The 20,507-nt window shown below is 41.0% G+C and overlaps 1 protein-coding gene across 3 annotated transcripts in view; it reads left to right on the top strand.

Moving 5' to 3' along the window:
• The window catches only part of LOC113649714 (raftlin), an 84,099-nt gene that overhangs the window by 46,458 nt on the left and 17,134 nt on the right, over nt 1-20,507 (top strand). For 2 of the 3 annotated variants that reach the window (XM_047808487.1, XM_027157636.2), the window contains exons 4-8: nt 3,478-3,586; nt 7,099-7,342; nt 7,626-7,772; nt 10,781-10,987; nt 16,568-16,674. In XM_047808487.1, coding sequence (XP_047664443.1) covers nt 3,478-3,586; nt 7,099-7,342; nt 7,626-7,772; nt 10,781-10,987; nt 16,568-16,674 — 814 coding nt within the window. The remainder of the gene's footprint in view (nt 1-3,477; nt 3,587-7,098; nt 7,343-7,625; nt 7,773-10,780; nt 10,988-16,567; nt 16,675-20,507) is intronic. The other variant, XM_027157637.2, reaches the window with a different exon arrangement.

Genomic DNA, 20,507 nt, shown 5'->3' with positions numbered 1-20,507 from the left:
GTGTGTGTGTGTGTACAAAACCGAGCGCTGTGCCCGAGGTGAGTCTGGTTCCTGCTGGGCTGTGTAGCAGGAATAGCCATGTTGGTGGGTTGAATTCACTGTAGTGTCTATCTCTCACTCACACACATTCACACACATACACCACACACACACACACACACACACACACACACACACACACACACACACACACACACACGAATAGGAAGAAGTGAGGAGCTCAGGATCGCATCTCTGGTGTCATCACGATGGAGGGTGGGAGTGAGCTCTGTATGCGGTGAATGTACATTCATAACAGACTAAAGAAAAAAGAACTAAGATCTGAATTAAAAGTCTCTGTAGTTTTGTACAAGTTGCATGCGTGTGTGTGTGTGTGTGCATGTGTGTGTGTATGTGTGTGTGTCATATATGCGTTAATATATGCACGAATTATGTGCGATCCATGTCGTCGAATTCTTCATCTCCAGACATCATGAGCACTCAAAAATAAACCTGCATACATTACAGTTCCACCATGAACTACATGGCATGAAGAAATAAACACACAAGTGTTGCAATATGTTTATTTTGGACAGACGAAGGTTTTTTTAGTTTATTTGGAGTCAGTGCTGAGGCAAGACTGACACACAAGCTGAGATTTGTTTTGTCTTTCCAGTGAGAACATGAACCGCAAATTAGATGCTGAAATGTAGAGATTCAGTGTAAATTCACTTTATATCAATGCTTAACAAATTTAATAAAACTTAAAGCAACAGTTATTCAGCTTATTTTTCACAACACTTACCTTATTCGTGATGCACTACAGCTACAAATCTAATGTTAGCCTCAGCGACTCCTTGAAAAAGACATCAAAAACGTTTAAATATAAACCAATCGATTCAATTCAATTCCATTTTATTTGTGTAGCGCTTTTAACAATCGACATTGCCTCAAAGCAGCTTTACAGAACATAGGAAACATAATAGAAAAAGTTGAATAAAAATATTAGACTTATATTTAAATGTGTTTGTATTTATCCCTAATGAACAAGACTGAGGTGTCTGTGATGAAGATGAAGAAACCTTCAGAGGAACCAGACTCAAAAATGAACCTCATCCTCTTTGGGTGACACTGGGGTGTGTGTGTGTGTGTGTGTGTGTGTGTGTGTGTGTGTGTGTGTGTGTGTGTGTGTGTGTGTGTGTGTGTGTGTGTGCGTGATTATAAACTGTTATAAACACCAGAGAGTGTTATTATGAATAATGTCCTTTCTACAGTCAGATACAGTCTGATAATTGTGTATCGATGAGGAGGTCGTTGTCCTCAAAGACCACATGGAGTCGGTATCTCGTCTTAGGATGTACAAATATTTCATGAACAGGAATCTAACTGGAGCTGGTACATCTCTAGATGCCTCAGGATAGTCACAGGATTGGTCACGACTCATCGAAGTTCCAAAATCTTCATGCAATGGAACTGGAGCTTGTACAAGTGTTTGATGCCTCGGAGTGGGTAGAACTAGAGAAGTATATGGAGAGGAATTAGCGTAGCTGCTGTTCATAATATTAGCAAGCACTAAATGATAATGTGCATGTACAAGTACTAGATCACAAGATTATGGGAAGAATTATGTGTCAGCCCTATCTGAAGAGATATGTCTTTAATCTACAGTTAAACTGGGAAAGTGTGTCTGAGTCCCCGACTATCAGGAAGACTGTTCCAAAGTTTGGGAGCTAAATGCGAAAACGCTCTACGCCTTCAGTAGATTTTGATATTCTGGGAACTAGCAGAAGTCTTGAGTTTTGCGATCTCAGAGAGCGTGAAGGATTGTAACGTGTTTGAAGACTAGTTAGATACATGGGAGCTACACCATTTATAGCCTTGTATGTAAGTACTGTAGCAGCAGTTTGTAATCAATTCTAAACTTAGCCAGTGTAGAGATGATAAAATTGGGGTTTATATGATCATGATCGCAGGTGAGGAAAAACTACACAGGGGAAAAAAAAGCATTCGGCACAATCAGGCCTCAAATCAAGCACATTCAACCCTGTTTAAATATTCAAATATTTAAATGTCAAGTCTGTGGTATGTAACCTTTGTTTTTGGATGTTTTTTCACATTGATTTTTGGTCTTTAATGTTTTTTTTTTCCTAAATATAACTAATCGGAGGGCACGGTGGCTTAGTTTTTAGAACATTTGTCTCACACCTCCAGGGTTGGGCTTTGATTCCAACCTCCTCTGTGTGTGTGTGTGTGTGTGTGTGTGTGTGTGTGTGTGTGTGTGTGTGTGTGTGTGTGTGTGTGTGTGTGTGTGTGTGTGTGGAGTTTGCATGTTCATCTCATGCTTCAGGGGTTTACATTTACGCCATATGGAACACACCCTTATCCAGAGTGACTTACATTTTATATATTTTTTTTCTTATACGACTGAGCAATTGAGGGTTAAGGGCAATTTAGGGTTAAGGGCCTTACTCAGTCAGTTCACCCTTGGGTTCCTACTAGTACAAAAAGGTTTTCCAATTTCCTTCCAATCCATAGACATGCACCGTAGGCTGATTGCCATCTCTAAATTGTGCGTAGTGTGTGAAGAAGTGTGTGTTTCCTAAGTCCCTTCGGATAGACCCCAGACTATCTGTGACTCTGTATAGGATAAACAATACAGAAGATGGATGGATGGATGGATAGGACTAAGCTGATCAAGACAGATCAACTATATTTGAATATAGCAGCATATTCAAAATAAATCTAATACAATAATACAGTAGATAACTAAATATGATAATCAAACAGAACATACAGTGATGTGTGCAGATTCATTTTAACATGAGATATTGAGTCCTATCTTATTATTTTCAAGCCTTTCTTTTTATTCGAAAACACTCTAAAAAACAAATATACGTAATAAATTGTAACAGAGCGCTATTTTCTGCTTCGTAAACTTACAGTCTGTTCTCACAGACACCGCCCACTAGTCATTAATATTCATAAATCAGACAACTAATTTCATTAATATTCATCAGCTTGATAATAGCTTTCTCAGTGAAGGGAGAAGCACAGAAAAGGAAACTTTACCCAGAGATTATTGTGAGTTTTGCTTCTGGGGAAAGAATGATGGATTTCTTTGGCTCTTTGTAGCAAGAATGCTTATTTTCACACACTATTTTGAGCTGAACTGTGAGTTTATTCCCAAACTGCTTAAGAAGTGTACCGAATCGTGTGCCGAAGCAGAAACTGACATTGTAGACTCCTTCGTTAAACATTGCATCTTAAACCGTTAAGTCTCCTCACAGATTGTAGGTTTTTTATTTCTTTAATAACAGGACAAAACTACAGACATGTTTATTGTTAGTAAGAAACGATGAGACGTTACTATGGAAAACTAATTGTATTAGAACGAGCGAATATACTGTGACTTTCTGGTCAATCAGAAGCCAGAAGTCTGGTCATTATAGTATAATAAGTAAGTTTCTTTTCTATCTTTCTTTCTTTATTTCTTTCTAGTTCAGAGAAAAGTCCATCAGAGTTCGAGCCGTACCATCTGAAGCTAGAGGAGTGTTTGTCCGCTGATCACATCCCGACCCCGGAGCACATCCAGGGATATGTCAAAAAAGTAAGTCATCGTAACTTCTTTTTTACTAGCACATACACACGGTCCCACAGACCTTGCGTCAGATCTTGCAAATGACTAGGAACACGAGCTCTTCATATGAAAGATTGTAGGACGGAAATCTGACTCCACATAGGCATCACTCATCCTGTGATTGGATTGATATTAAAAAGCAAAAGGGCCCCACACGGTTCAGCGTCTCTGTGAACTTGCTTCTGTGATATGCATATCTGTGAGAGTTATTACTTCTCAAAGAACCATCACGACATCCATCTTCCACGGCTGCGTCGGGAAAAAAAAAGGAAATGATTCGGCTGCCCTTTCTCCGACGACAAATGAATTACTATCAGAGCCGACGAGCGACAGAGCGACGGCTTCTTATCTGTGCAATTTCATTTGCCGTATTGTTGGAAATATAATGACGGACCCCGGGCGTAAATGTGCAGTAATGCATTAAACAACGCGCTCTGGAAGGACGGGACGGTTCCGTGGGTTTTAATGTTAGACAGAATAAACTGGCACGGTGACTTCGTCGCCATCAGGATACGAGACCTCAGGCGGGGTTTTATTAAAGCAGCAGAATGGAGAATGGCGTCATTAGCATTTCTTGACAGCTAACAATTCAATTTCATTTGATGAGAATTCGCATATTGGCTTCCGAATGCAAACTGACAAAGCCGAAAGGAGGGGGGGGGGGGGACGCGACTGATTTCAGGACACACTGAGCACAGTGAGGACTTGGACTTAAGCCATACTAATCAGGCTAGTTAATACTGAATAAGCCAATTCCAGAGAGCGAGGGTGGCCCGGTTTGTAAATAATTGCTTCGGATACAACGTTATTGTTGGGAATAATGTGGATTATTATTCAAGCTTGACACTTTTGACAATAAAGAGAACTGAAAAGCTTTTTATTTCCAACTCTAAGACAATCAGATTCGCTTTTGTTCTCTTCCTTACACATGCAAATAGTGTTGCAGTGGCCTTCCTTTCATCTCTAGCTAAGAAAGCGCTGCAGCAGTGCTTTAATCCTTAACTCTGCCCAGCTCTGTATCATCTACGTTCATGTCAGATCATCACACTTTAATCAAAGTACTTCAACAGTCACTAATCAAATCTCATATATTTTTTAATATAAAGATATCGAACGTGCATCACGGCGCATTTTTCCAACACACTGTCTTGACGTTATTTCCTAGGGGTGCGCAAACTTTTGCATTCAAATATTTTTTTCCTGTAGCAAGACGACGTATGATAAAAATAATTCTCATTTACTGTAATACTTCAAAAAAGATCAAGACAATACATCGAGACTCTTTGACCTTCTAAAGGTCGCATATTAATAATGTATTATTCTGTTCATATAATGTATTAATCTGTACCTCCGTGCATGTGCGAGTGTGTGTGTCTGGAAGACATCCTTTGACCTCTGTTTGCTACCATTTGATGTTTAGACTTTACTGCCTTTTCTGGTATCCCGCTGTTTTATTCCGTGAGCATCCTCTGGAAAAGTCAAGGTCAGGTCTAAATTGAAAAATAAAAAAAACAGGAAAAATGTTCTCTTTGTTTCTGGTCTGAAAACTTCATGCTGTGAACACGCCTGTGAATAAAGCAACGCTCATCATCCACGGCATGATGCTCTTTTGTTATTAAGTCACTCTAAATATTATCATTTAACACTCGTTTATTATGCAAGATTCATTCATTAATCAACTATTTAGCGATGAAGTGTCCATAAGTGACCTATATGTTAGTTCTGCTTTTTTTTTTTTTTAGGTTTAATTTATATATACTACTTAATGATCTATAGTTACTTCATAACTATCATAAATATGTATCTGTTTATTTATTAAATGTTTAATCCAGTGTACACTTTGTAGCTAACGTTAAAACCGATAACATTGTTTTTTTCTGATTTATGAAAACAAAGCCAAAATGTTTTAATTAATTTTTCATTTTATCTTTAAAACTTTATCTTTTTTTTTTTTTTTTGGTGCTAGGGTATACAAACTTTTGCACTGAAACTTATATCAATTTTGAAAAATGTATACTACTAATATAAACTTTTAAAAATGTTCACAACTTACATAAAAGATGAGATTTCGTTTTCTTGCTTATTTTTCATGCGTTTATTTTCGATTCATGTGCTAACGTTTTTTAATAAGTACATGACCTGTAAAAATCCTGATTAACTCGGTAATAAACATTACACAAATAAATTCATTAAGTGAATAAAAGTTCATATAACAGAAAACGTGTTTAATTATAAGGAATCTTGTGTTATAATCTTTACTAATCGTTTACTATAACAGCGTATAGATGGTTAGCAGCTGGGTTTTAAGCAGATCTGATAGTCTTATGGATATTTTTAAGCCATATCTAAAATTTTATATTTATAATTTAATATGTCTTAAGCAGTAGAATGCAAATGGAATGATGGCTGTTAATAAATAATCAGTAATAAATTATTAACATGAGCGTTAATGGCTTATAAACACAAGTGCTGTCAAACACTTACAATCCAGATTATTTATTTATTTCTTGGTTTGTTTGTTTAGGTAGTTATTTAGATAGATAGTTCGTTTTTAACTTGTAACTTTGTTAGTTAATAAGTTAGTTAGTTACCTGTTGTTTGTTTGTATGTTAGCATTGAACAATAATATTCTTAATTATTTTTTAACATGTTTTTCTAGACAGTTTTTCTAGACTAGTATTATCGCAGAAGCTGCAAACGACTCCTAAGTATCTTTTATTATGTAAATAAATAAATTTAAACATTTTTTACACCCATTGTATAGACATTAGCTTAATCCTTTGATATTATTGGCTATTACTAGTTTCATTATTGTAAATAATACATAAAGAAATAGAAAGTTCTGGTCTCAGAAAATCCACTTAATTCAACTGAAATAACCAGAAATTATTTTTTACGACTAACTAATGCTTCATGATTAGTTCATTAATGTATTATTATGAGTAATAAGTGTAATATTGATAGTGTTACTTATTGACTTATTAACAGAAGAGCAGTGAGCTGTAGATGGATGCGTTTATTGACAGCATTAATGCACTAATACTGTATACTCTATGTCAATAACAGATAATACATTATTAATGAGTACCTGATAATGTAACAGCTCTGCAACATTTCTTTTTTTTATCCTTTTAATAAAGTATTGTGTAGAAATGAAGTCTTCATTTTTATGATGAATTATGGCATTGATATTGTTACTGACCTGGCACTGACTCAATTAGTCAGGTTTTTTACGCATTATGTATAATCGTCCCTACTGCTGTCAGTCAATTTTAATTAATTTCATTTATTTTAATTGAATTTTAATGATGGCTAGACTCATCATGTCATTTTTCTAAAATCTAATTTGAAAAATTGTTGCTGAAACCTGCCCTTTCGTAAAGAGCTATTCAATCCATTTTTCCTGGACCGTACTCGTGTCACTATCACTTATCTCCCGTGCTTATTTTCATCTAGTGAATGTGTGACCCCTTGATCTCCAGCAGATTCAGGATGCGGCCGACCAGGGGATCATGTTTTCCGGTTTCATTCAAGAACCAGCCGGCCTTCACCCTCGCGTCACGTCTCGAGGTGGCCTTGGAGACGCGTCCCTGTCCTTGCACTCCAGTCCGAGTTCTCTGCGCTGCTCAGAGCTCACGGCGAGCCCGAGTCATCAGGGCGAGAGCGGCACAGAGGACTGGGCCGCTGACGGAGATGCGGAAGAGCCGAGAACTTCTCAAGATACGGGTTTGTGAAATCTGGTCTCAGCATTTTGGGGAGTTTGAATAGAATTGAAAAGAACGGGGCATAGAAGCCTTTATTATCGCCTAATATACATTACAGCACAGTGAAATTCTTCTCTTCACATACCCCAACTGAGGAGGTTGGGGTCAGAGTGCAGGGGCAGCTGTGATACAACGCCCCTGGAGCAGGGAGGGTTGAGGGCCTTACTCAAGGGCCCAGCAGGGGCAGCTTGGTGGTGTTAGAATAACAAACCAACTGTTTATTAACACCGTTATTGTTGTTACAGGTGGTGACGCTCTCTCAGACGTGATGTCCAATGTTTCCAAATCGGATTGTTGTGATGCAGACCAGGAAGACTTACCATCGCCCAACAACAAGGACAAAGACAGGGAGGGGAACGAAAATCCCAGTAGGCCTTCTTTAGGCAAATGTGGTGAGGACGTACTTTGTGATATGTCAGTCAACATGTATACACCCCCCCTCCACCCTTTGTAGTGTAGTGTTAAATCCTTGATCTCCTCGTGGTGAAGCATGGTGGTGGCAGCATCATGTTCGTCATTACCCTGAAGGCATTTTTGCTTCCTTCTCTGATTACTCTACACTTTATCCTATCAATAACTTACTGTGGACTCTTGGGACAATTGACAATTGTTTGTGTCATGTTCGTTTTTTTTAATAAAAGTGTTCATCGGTCTAATCACTATGCAACTTACTGTAGATGTATATGACACTCGAGTGATATATACAGATGAAAAGTGTACTTCTAGGAACTTCTAGCAAACACAGGAAACTAAGAAACTTGTGTTTTTTTCTTGTCATTTAAAATTAAGCAAAGTTGACTAAATTTAAATGAAATTGAATTAGATTATATCATATCTTTAATGCAGTGTTTAGAGTGGGAAAAACATTTCTGTCACCTAACGTTAAATATTTCAGACTTATTAAACTTTCCCCACTTCCTGAAACATGCCACAGTGATGTGCAACTGCTTTGCGGAGCTTTGTCTCGGCATTTCTGAAAAAAAACACTCACTGGGTTTTAGATCAAGCCTCGTTTGGGCTGTTTTCATGAAAAACCAGATGGCGGCTCTCGCTCTTGCTGTTTGTGCGAGAATCAGAAAATGTGCTGTTGTTCATGCCGTATGCCATCTAGTGTGAAACGAGGCATGCTGGGATGCCTGGTGATCTGAGCTTGTGCTCCATCTGGACAAGGAAGTGATCGAGTTGAAGTAGGAGGTGCATGAGGAGGTTGAGGAGGAGGAGGAGGAAGAGAAATCCCAGGGCTGCCATCAGCCCCCGGCTCCCTAATCCCCTAGACGCAGAGCCTGGAGAAAATGCGATGGCTTGCGTGTTTGGTTTTCAGTCATGTGTTTGCTCATAAGGTCACTAATGTGAAATGGTGGGGAAGTCACAGTTTACTCCACAAGAGAAAGAAAGAGCAAGTCAGGAAGGTTGCCTGATATTCTGATGCCTTGCAAAATATTGAAAAAGAGAAAAGATGCAGATCCAAACATTTCCAAGGCTCTAAGCCTTTGGGAGGACAGGGGTCAAGGCATTAGGGATTGTAGAAATGTGTGTGGAAATGTGTTTATCTGGACTGAAATAGTTCAGAGAGAAAGGATTAGGAAAGGGGTTGATGAACTGTCAAACAGTGTAGTGACCCATGCATGGTCCTAACGACATCCTGACAAATGTGAGGAACTGCAATTGTGCCGTGCGCTCGTTTTCTTGTTTACAGCAAGACAGCAAGACCTCTGGAATTGACCAGCGCTGTTGTCCAAAACAGTCCTACTCTGATTTCCACTCACTAGGTCCCTCGAGATACATGGGGTTGTCTGTTTGAATATCAGTTCCAATGTTTATATCAACTCAAGTGCCACTTGTTGGAGCAGCTCCTACAGTTCAGAGACATTGTCAACACAATTCCTTTTCATTTGGGAAAAAAGCTCAAGGGTTCAATCCTGATCTAAGGTTACTGATCTAAGGCTAGAATTTCATGTCATCCAAGTGTCCATTTCTGAGTCCTCTGCTTACGTCATGTCACAAAAACAGGCATTAGATATGTTAAATTGGTCGTGTGAATGAATGTTTGAGTGAGTGTGTGAATGAGTGTGTATGGTGGCCCTGTGATGAACTGGAATCCCTCCCAGTATTCCCAGGATAGTCTCCAGATCTGATGTGCTTATAGAAGATGTTTGCTCTTAATGCATGAAGCTCATTGCTATAGCCAGCTGTTTAGCCAAAAAGCTTTACTTCAGTTGTCCCCATTAAATCACACCATATTATGGCGTATTAAAAACTCTTTGTAATTCAATGAACCCTACTGAAGTTCCACTGAAAATTTCTGACAAGGACAAAAAAAATGAATGCTACAAAATGTAAAATTGGATTTGGTACCAATTAGGTTTGATGTAACCAACTGACTATAAAAAAAAAATCGGGTGATGCACAACAGCATTATTATCCAGACAGATTGTCATGTAACTCCTTTAGTTTTTCCATCATCGCCGTTATTCCTTTTGATCTGCACCATGACCGAGAATCCGACTGATGTCAAAAGTTAATCGGAAAGTTTCAAGGCTGTTTTTACACCATCAATTCGCGAGTGTCGTCGTGTTCCGAGTTGTGATATATGCACAGCTGGTCGTGGGACGAGGGCTGTGACCGAGCTGTGAATTCTCTGACTGCCTGTCATAACGCTCATCCATTGCTGAAAAGATGATTCATCCTTCAAACTGAGTTTGACAGAAAACCACAGCGAGTAAGGCCTGATGATATCTGAGCATTTGTGTGTCTGTGGGGATGGGGGGTGGGGGAGTGCGGAATATCCTGTGCTCACATTTGCTTTGCACAATCCTGAAAGAGACAGTAAATGGCTAGGAAGCGGTCATCGGCGGTCCGAGCGTCGGCCGCCAGAGCAAAAGTGCATCTCTATTTATTGTTTCGGTCAAATATCCATTAGTTCTAATATAGATCTGAAAAATGTGTGGGGGAGAGGTCGAGCACGGCTGGATCGAAGCACACAAACAAATTCATCATACCCTATTTTAATCCATTAGATGCACTTTGTGCTTCTATATTTCAGATGTAAAAGCTAATTCGGCACACAGAGAAAAGCCAAATCGTATCGAACAGAAGAAGACGGTCAGCTGGGGACTTCTTGTCCTTACTTGATCCGTGTACCAGGTTATCTGATTTAGCTAATTAGTTACTCCGCTTTGCCTTGCATTCTTTCTAATCTGATAAACTACATCTCAGGAGCAACCTCTATCACAGGAGACGACTGCCGCTTAAGACATAACTGATTAGCCATGAACGGCATTATATCCGGTTACTGAAAAATGTTACAGTACCAAAAGTTCATTATTGATGTAATTCATGTGACATTCACTAGCTTTCTTCTCACCACATTTTGAAACATTTTTCCCCGTATCGTCATCAGGTGCCGAACTCTTCGGCTTGTTTAACTACCCCGGTGGGCGTCAGCGGCCGCTGAAGTACTACACAGTAAAAGTGCCTCTGCGGGTGCAGCCAGGTGAAGAGGGCAGTCGCGCCATCGAGGCCCAATGGCTGGACCACATGACGCAGCACTTCAACAATGGAGCCTCACTGGTCGACGGCTACTTCAGTCTAGGCAAAGAGAGCAACGGTGAGATGGCTTTTCCATTAGCGCATCATAGCGAGACACGTACACACATACACACGTGCTTACTTTATTGATCTCTTAATGGAAATGGACAAACACAAGCACATGGAACAGATGAAGAAATGTAGATGAGTAGAAAGTTGAGGTGTGAAAATACACCGGGAAGATGGTGGAGCAGGAAAGAGAGGAAATCTGATGGGAGAGCACAAAGCGAAACACTTTTAAGTTTTAAATCCAGCCTCAAATCTTTAATCATTTAATATCTGCTCTTTTCAGGTGTTTAATTCAATCCTGACTTTTAAAAAGATCTGTTAATTCATCCCCTCCACATGAAAGGATTGCCGGGTTTCGAACGAAACAATTAACCAGATCGAATTAGCAAGCTCTTTATTTTCTACCCAAATAATTAAACATTTGGTTGCGGCACTTTTTCAGACCTCGCGCACCAGAGCGCAGGAAGCACGTATTCCACGATGCCTTCTGAATAAGCAATCAGAAATGACGAGTGTTATTTGACACAGTTTCACTTAAAAGAATCACCCAAGAGATTTAAGAATCCTTTTATTCGATGTCATCGAGATGAAGGGCTTTGTGTGTTTGTGTAGAAGACATTTGGCATCGTTTTGAAGATCACAAGGCTTTGAGTTGTAACAGTTCGACATTAACCCCCTGTATGTCGTTTACCAAATGTGCTAACTACATTTAGAAAGAAAAACTACATTTGGAGACATAAATAATTCAAGTACTCATTAGCTTGATCACTTCCTGTTCTGAAACTGGGAAAGCTTTTTTCTTTGCCTCAAGAAATACATTTATCCAGTATTCCATATCCAAGTCTATTACATTTTACCACTCACTCACTCACTCACTCACTCACTCATTTTCTACCGCTTATCCGAACTTCTTGGGTCACGGCGAGCCTGTGCCTATCTCAGGCGTCATCGGGCATCGAGGCAGGATACACCCTGGACGGAGTGCCAACCCATCACAGGGCACACACACACTCTCATTCACTCACTCACACACTCACACACTACGGACAATTTTCCAAAGATGCCAATCAACCTACCATGCATGTCTTTGGACCGGGGGAGGAAACCGGAGTACCCGGAGGAAACCCCCAAGGCACGGGGAGAACATGCAATCCCCCAACCCTGGAGGTGTGAGGTGAACCTACTAACCACTAAGCCACCGTGCCCCCCACAATACACTCAAATTCTCCATTGTGATTGGTCAGAATGTCTTGATTAAATTTCTAGAGCAAATTTACTGACAGAAATTTGTCTCCGGTTGACCCTCACCCCTGTGCTCGATTCACAGAGTGTTGCCTTGGATAAAAGTAAATGTAAATGTAAAAGAAATGGCTCTTGGCAGAAGCAGAGGAAAAGTGGAAATACTTGTAGATAACCGCTCTAATTAGTGATAAAGGACATGTTTGTCCCCGAGTCAAGTACAGAACAGGCGAGGAGGGAGGGGTTTGGAGAATCGTGCCGAGCAGTAGAACGCTAGAAAACTGTGTACTTTATTTATCAGTGTCTAATTGCAGAAGGCAAAACCATCTTTGCAAAAATGAGCTCCTTTTTTCAACCTTCTTGGTGATTTCCTATTAAAAGAAACCTTTCCCTGAATGCATTGAATCATTTCTCACATTCCACTAGAATTCCACCCTGGATCTTCCCTAGATATGATGTAAGAAAGTGAAAGGAGCACAGGAACCCTGTTGATTCTTGGTAGACACAACTTACAGAAGTATAGCGTAGTATATCTTGTCTAATCTGTTCACACAGCCGGCTTTGGGGTGCGTTTGGCCACGGATAAGGAACTCCTGATGGATTTCTCTGGACCGTAGTGGGAATCGATGTTGTCGTTGATCTGTTGTTTGGCTCTGCTGTTGAGGGTCATCCTTTTCCAGATCCGAGAAGACGTATTTACTCTTCACTGTGACAAGTGGTCCGGATATGAGATGGAGAGCTAAAATCTAATATCTATTGGTGGCTCAACAACGAAGCTGTTAGGCTTTAGCATTACATTATATCACAAGGTTATTATACAAGGAGATAATAAGAAAGATATGTGGTGAACTCTAGGGCAAATAGGCTTCTTTGTTTGAGACTTTTTTTATTTTGATCCATAATGGCAGATGGGGTCGGCGTATTCATTCATTCATTCATTCATTATCCGAACTTCTCGGGTCACGGGGAGCCTGTGCCTATCTCAGGCATCATCGGGCATCAAGGCAGGATACACCCTGGCCGGAGTGCCAACCCATCGCAGGGCACACATACACTCTCATTCACTCACTCACTACGGACAATTTTCCAGAGATGCCAATCAACCTACCATGCATGTCTTTGGACCGGGGGAGGAAACCGGAGTACCCGGAGGAAACCCCCGAGGCAAGGGGAGAACATGCAAACTCCACACACACAAGGCGGAGGCGGGAATCGAACCCCCAACCCTGTGGGTGTGAGGCAAACATGCTAACCACTAAGCCACCGTGCCCCCCTATGGGGTCGGCGTATTTCTTTCGAATTCCAAACACTATAAACTAGAAAGCCAGAGAACCCCAAGGACATGTTACAGATGTGTCTAAAAAATATCAGCCAAAATTGAGATAGAGTATAGGAAGCATGTCATAAATCTAGGGGCATGTCACAAATCACCTGACATGGCTGTCACCGATAGGCTTCATGAATCTATAGTCTGTGCTCGAAAGAAATCAGCCTCACTCCTTGGGACTTGTTTTTCCTGTGATTGTTGGAAATTCTGTTCACTTCTTTTAACAAAAATCTAAAATGAAACCTAATACTGATGCCTTTTCATATTTCATCCTGATGTCTTTTCATTAAAAAAAAATGAAGGCTTGACTAAACCATGCTAGCCGGTTTATACCGTCTATCTATGACCTTCATACATTGTAGGAAGACCAATAGACGTGAAGGATCGTTTTAAAACGCAAAAGTATATTTGTCACAAAATAAGGTCCTGTAATCTGGAGTATTTCTACCATTTTTAATAATACCTTGTTACTTAATCACTGTAATTATTGTAAAACTTCCATTTTTAGTAGACACCACAATCTTAATTAACACCTCGGAGTGCACAGGGTTTTTACCTATGGTGAGGGTCAGGAATTTGTAGATTCAGTACCAGATGAAAGATTCATATGGCGTCAGACTGATCAGAAGAGCCACATGACACAATCCCCCCCAGCCCCCTGCTGAACAGCTCCTGCACGATGGTGGCTCAAAACGACAAGGACAATGTGGACTAAAAGGTTCCTTTTTGTCTGTTTCTTCTCACCTCCCCTCCTCACCCTCGTCAGAAACGGATTAGTATCCACAGCTGTGACACATTCATATGCATAACTATTCATGCCGCACCTTCTATATTCAGATGCCGGGCTAAGCACGGGTATTTTGCGTATGAATTTCCAATAAGGTATTATACCGCTCTGAAAAGAATTTTGACGATACCTCGGCTGACTTTCTTTTATTCGTGGTGGTGGGGGGGGGGGCACAAAGGAAGCCGTTTGAATGAGGTTAAATTTCCTGAGAGATGAGTGGCAGATGCACAAACACGTGCACACCTACACTCGCTGCAACGTCTGGTATTCACCTTCAAGCACAAGCGAGAAGTACACTAGTACCAGACATTAATCCTGCATAAAACATGTGAATGCTGACCTTCTCAAAAATCTGCCCAGCAACCGAAGCTTCCAGGATGAATGTGTCGTGTTTAATCCTGGTGTTGCTAAAGCGAGTGCTTTTTTTTAAATATACACTAGTCAGAGATGTTATTCAAGCATTTCTGCACGTCACACTGAGTCCACTGAAAATCCATGCAAATATTATTATTCTGATCATGTAAAAGTTTTTTTAAAGAACACATATTAATTATCCTAGACCTTAGCGAATACTTAGGTTCGTTAAAAAAATGCTCTCGGAGTTAAAACACAGACTGGGGAAATAATTCTTGACTGAAATCCAGAATGGGGGCACGGTGGCTTATTGGTTAGCATGTTCGCTCACACCTCCAGGGTTGGGGGTTCGATTACTGGATCCGCCTTGTGTGCATGGAGTTTGCATGTTCTCCCCGTGCCTCGGGGGTTTCCTCCGGGTACTCCGGTTTCCTCCCTCGGTCCAAAGACATGCATGGTAGGTTGATTGACATCTCTGGAAAATTGTACGTAATGTGTGATTGCGTGAGTGAATGAGAGTATGTGTGTGCCCTGCGATGGGTTGGCACTCCGTCCAGGGTGTATCCTGCCTCAATGCCCGATGACGCCTGAGACAGGCACAGGCTCCCCGTGACCCGAGAAGTTCGGATAAGCGGTAGAAAATGAATGAATGAATGAATGAAATCCAGAACCATAACAAGCTTAAGAGGAACTGTTTTATTTTGGTTAGAGGCAGAGCCTATCCTGGGAAACTGTCCATAGAGTGGGAATACTGTCTAAATAGGACACAAGTCCACCAAAGGGTATGCACATATATACACAGACTCGTTCACATCTACAGATGTTTAGCATGGCCAAGCTGCTTCCTGGCGTGTTTTTGGGAGGTGTGAAGCTGGTTCGATCTTGAGCTCAGGTGTGATGCAGCTACGCTATCCTATACATCACAATGCCATCCACATGCAAATCAATTATATAAAGGATGTACAGAACAAGATTCATGGGCAATGGTCAGGGATCTGGCTAAAGAAGAACTTGATTATCAGCTAGTCATGATAACTGGTTTTAGCACTGGACCGGACTTCCTTGCGGGTCTCGATCAGCAACTCATGACTGGTCAAACGCTAATTATACAGATGCTCATGGTATTGAGACCATCCAAATGGCCTTGCAAGTGGACTGTTCCAATTACAGCTGACATACGGTGTTGGGAACAATAGCCGCTGTTTGTGAAAAGGGCACTGAGATGTCTTCAATCGAGTGAATCAAGCTTTAAATAGGTTTCTTCTCCCATTGTCCCCCCCCATATTTTTCTCCCTCTATCTCTCTAGACTCTAGCCATTTTTCCACCCCCTACCCCGCCTTCCTGAGCTTCGCTAATGAAATCTGAAGAGGCTTGGCAAGCAGACACAAACAGTATTAGAGTGAAGATGGAGGAACTGAGATGAGAAAGCAGGGAGACAACACTCGACCCAAAATAACACCGGATTCTCCGGTGCATGTATATCGCCTCCTGCCGAGCTTATTAACAGTACGCTTGTGGTAATGTATCTCAATCAGGGCCAAGCGTAGGGACAGCAGGGGCCGTCTCAGATGCCAAACTTAAATTCAAAAACGAGCCTCTTGTGGCATCTTTATTTTATACTGAACGTGGTCCAATAGTCGAGGTTCATATCAAGAGGATGAGCTATTAATTAGAGATGCCTTTCAGTAGCTCACTATGGACCAACAGTTAAAATTGTACCCTGAGGTGTCTTTCTTCTCGATGCAGATCTTTATTACATCTCGCCAGCGTCTTATCATTCTTTTTCTGTCCAGCAACTCCCTGTTCCCTTTTAGATTAACTCCTCCAGTTTGACCCACGCTGTTAGATACTCATCTTAAACTTCCATTCCTTTCCTCTGCAGATCAGTTGCCGAAGGTCATCGACAGCGTGTTTATTTTCCAAGAGGGAGACTCCGGCACAAGTACAACCTACGACGCCATTGTGGTCGAACAATGGACCATCATCAACGTGAGTGACCTCTTCTTGTTTATTCTACTGCTGTATACGTACAGAAGAACTTGTCGAATAAAACAAGATGCCTTTTCGTTCAAGAAATGTCATTACGTATGGTTAAAATTTCACAGAGATGAATGTATTGCCGGGTTTTACATACAGTATTACGTATTAATCATGGGTAAAATTTGCACGAAAATATGGAAAGTTAGTGGGTTATCAGTGGATCGTGTGGGTGTTTGAGGTGTACCTCATAACCGACTCTCTAAATGACTCCCGCACAAAAATTCTTCTAGAACCGCCCACTTGGCACTCAGGAAGAAATATAAGATCTAACTTCAAATCCTGACTGTAATTAGCACCTGCATTCCCTTATGAGTTATGTTGTGTCTGGTTTGTCGCACCTCTGTCTCGTTTTTGTAATCCTACTCTCTGTTTATATTCACGTTTGGTTTTATTGTGTCTTTGCTGCCTTTTTATTTATTTATTTATTTATTTTATGTTTCTACTGTTGCCTTGTCTTTGTAGTCAGAAACATATCCTCATGCTAGCAGAAGTAGGTCAGAGCATAAGAATGTTATCAAGTTGTTAGAAAGGAGGAGTAAGTGCCACGATTTGGTGCAGCAGCAAAAGCTCTTATGTACTGGGGTTATTTTTATTGCACATTTAAATGCTTACCGAGGAGGTGGTGTCTTTTAGTCTTGATTTAATGACAGCCAGGGGAAGTTCTTTCCACCACCTGGGTCCAGGGCAGAGAAAAGTCTTGATGCATGTCTTCTTTATATCTTGAGTGATGGTGCTGGAGGCATGAATGTAAATGCGCTACAAAGCATGGAGTTCACCTCCGCCTGACTGTTTTGACTTGGATCTCTCTATGTGAACCGTGCCGAGCTGCGCCTTGCGGTGCCTCGCATCACCTCTTCTTCCAGCACTGATCTTTCATTCAGAATTATGATGTTTTTCAAATGTAATTGAAAGCCTGATCTTCTTCCCAGAGAATAAAAAGAAGGACAAACAGCGAGGTGAAGGTAAATGGGATTTAAGGTCAGCTCCACTCGTCGAGTGGCATTAATGTTGCTAGGATTTGAGCTCCAGACATGTTTTGTTCACACGAGCTGTCGTGCCGGGGTCTCGGTCGATTCGTTCCGGAGCGGTCACACTCGGATTGGTTTGCAACACGCTAATATGTGTGTGTGGGAGTGTTGTCAGGATCGTTGTGTATTCTGATGCTATCGCGGTAATCGAGTTTTGAGCTTCTTCAGCCTGTGGCTCTCTGTGCCATTCTTATTCACTCGATCTGTCTAGCTTTCACACGCTTTCTGTCTACCCCTTGTCTTGCTGTATGCGTTGTGCCGTGACCTGCGCGGCTCGCTTGCTAAAGACAAAATAACAACATGACTGACATTAGGTTGACATTTCTATTCTTCAGGATATGATTTGGCAACCAGGACCTTTGCAGGATGACAGGATACTGACATTGATAGCTCGCAGATTAGCAGCATGATGAATTGTTCCAAAAAACTTATTGAAGATCGCGGACAAAGAAAACACACTAACACTTTAAATGAGTCCGTTTCCTGTTTTGAAGTCTTTTTTCCCCAGTTCAAAAGTCACCCAATGGCTCTCGATGAAGCACAACGGCGAGCCATGCCACGTACGACACAATTCAAATCGAGCGCACACTCTAGTCTTGTTCCTTTGAAGAGAAATCAATAGGCAACCTTGGACGCATAATGCAATGAAGACCAGGGCTTATCAGCGCACGGCCAGCTTTTTCCTGTTCACAATTCCCGCAAGGATTAATCCTTCAAGATTTACTCCTTGTCAGCATCGCTATTGGTTTTAAACCACTGAAAAGGGAACCATATTAATGGCATTTTATTAGCCCCCAGATGTCCACTGTCTCAGAAGCAGGGTTTTGAAAATGCATTCTGCAATTTGAAATCCGTCTGAAGACCAAACCTCTTTCCTTTAAAAAGTAGTCAACTATAATAGCCGCGATTGGTGTTAGAGCTACAGTGCTGAAAGTGTGATGGGAATATTCTTGCATGTGTCAGCTTGACATTTTGCAGCTCCCAAATTTGAAGAGGTGTTGAAAGGATGGTACTGTTTTTAGAGTGTAATTACCACTTTTCCTCTTTTGCAGATATTGCAGCATTTATCACGCAAAATGACAATATGTATGTACGCGGTTTCCAGAACATTCCACTAATAAACACAGCAGGAACAAAGCCTGGAGTTATGTTTGGATGAAATGTGACGACTACTCGAAATGATCTGTCTGCCCGAAGGCAACATTATCAAAATTTAATCTCAACAGAAAAACAGGCAGAATTCATATCTTTTCAAATGACTTGCATGTTTATGAAGAGATCTAATGCTTGGTTAATGTTTTCTGTGGATCTCCTGATCCTTGTGCTTGACTCACTGGGCACACGGCATAGAGATTTTACTGTACAATTTATTGCATCTATTAACTGATTCCTGGCTTGTCGAATCGAATGTTTTTTTTTTTATTGTCATTCATCTATATATTTTGTATACATCATAAGGAAATTCTGGTGTAACACTTGCAATGGTGTAGTGCACAGGACTACATAAAATGCAGATAAATAACAGTGTGAGATGAGGACAAACAAATGCGATAACTACACAGGACAATAAATACACAAGACAGCCAACAGTGACTAGACAGGACCACTGGGAGACAATTTATTGAAATAAATCTAGTGCAGCAATTGTCTCAAATTAGGAGTTATGATCATAAATCATTCATTCATTCATTTACTACCGCTTATCCGAACTTCTCGGGTCACGGGGAGCCTGTGCCTATCTCAGGTGTCATCGGGCATCGAGGCAGGATACACCCTGGACGGAGTGCCAACCCATCACAGGGCACACACACACTCTCATTCACTCACACACTCACACACTACGGACAATTTTCCAAAGATGCTAATCAACCTACCATGCATGTCTTTGGACCGGGGGAGGAAACCGGAGTACCCGGAGGAAACCCCCGAGGCATGGGGAGAACATGCAACAAACCCCAACCCTGGAGGTGTGAGGCAAACGTGCTAACCACTAAGCCACCCCATGATCATGAATGAAAACCGTAATAATAAAGTGTCCAATTACAGCATTATAAATTGCTGGTTTGCAATTTATGCCAGATGCAGCGCTCGTTGAAAGAAGCACCGATGGTGTATAGAGATACACAAAGGCTCCTCAATGGTTCCTTCTTTGGATAGTTACCGTAAGTGTTTCATCATGGAGCAATTTCTGAAACCTTCTGTTGTAGGTTCATACCTATTAAAGTTTAATCACGCCGACATTCAAAGTACAGCAAGTGGAAGGTTACAACCATTAAAAAGTGCCAGGGAACCAATGGCATACTCTTAAAGGGTAAATCGAGCACCATGAAGGGTTCTTTTAGGTTCTAATTCTGTTATAAAAAAACAGTCATTGCATTCACTCAGATCATAAACACAGTCCAGTCTGAAGTGTCTAATTTGCACCGCTTCCTACAGTAAAAGCAGGATAGTCTGAAGGTCGATGTAGGCGTCGGAGCAGTGTGATATCGGAAAAGAGGAAAGATCATTAAAACATGTCCTTTGGCAGTACTTTCCTGTCCGACTCCTGCGGAGGTGAGAAAAACATGCAGCCTTATTTTCAAAGGGACAATTTTCACTTGCGATGTGTGAATCCATATGGACACAGCTGGACATGAAGGATGGAAATATCACCAAGTTGAGAAACAAACGGATGTAACTGAAGTCAAATGAACTTCAAATGTAAATATTAAACATCTTTAGTTTAGAGAGTACCGTTTAATTCGACCGGGGTTA

The sequence above is a fragment of the Tachysurus fulvidraco genome, chromosome 25 (genome assembly GCF_022655615.1).
Source record: "Tachysurus fulvidraco isolate hzauxx_2018 chromosome 25, HZAU_PFXX_2.0, whole genome shotgun sequence".
Lineage (NCBI taxonomy): Eukaryota > Metazoa > Chordata > Actinopteri > Siluriformes > Bagridae > Tachysurus > Tachysurus fulvidraco.
The sequence above is the reverse complement of the archived record's forward strand: the minus strand, read 5'-3'. Positions and strand labels throughout refer to the sequence as shown.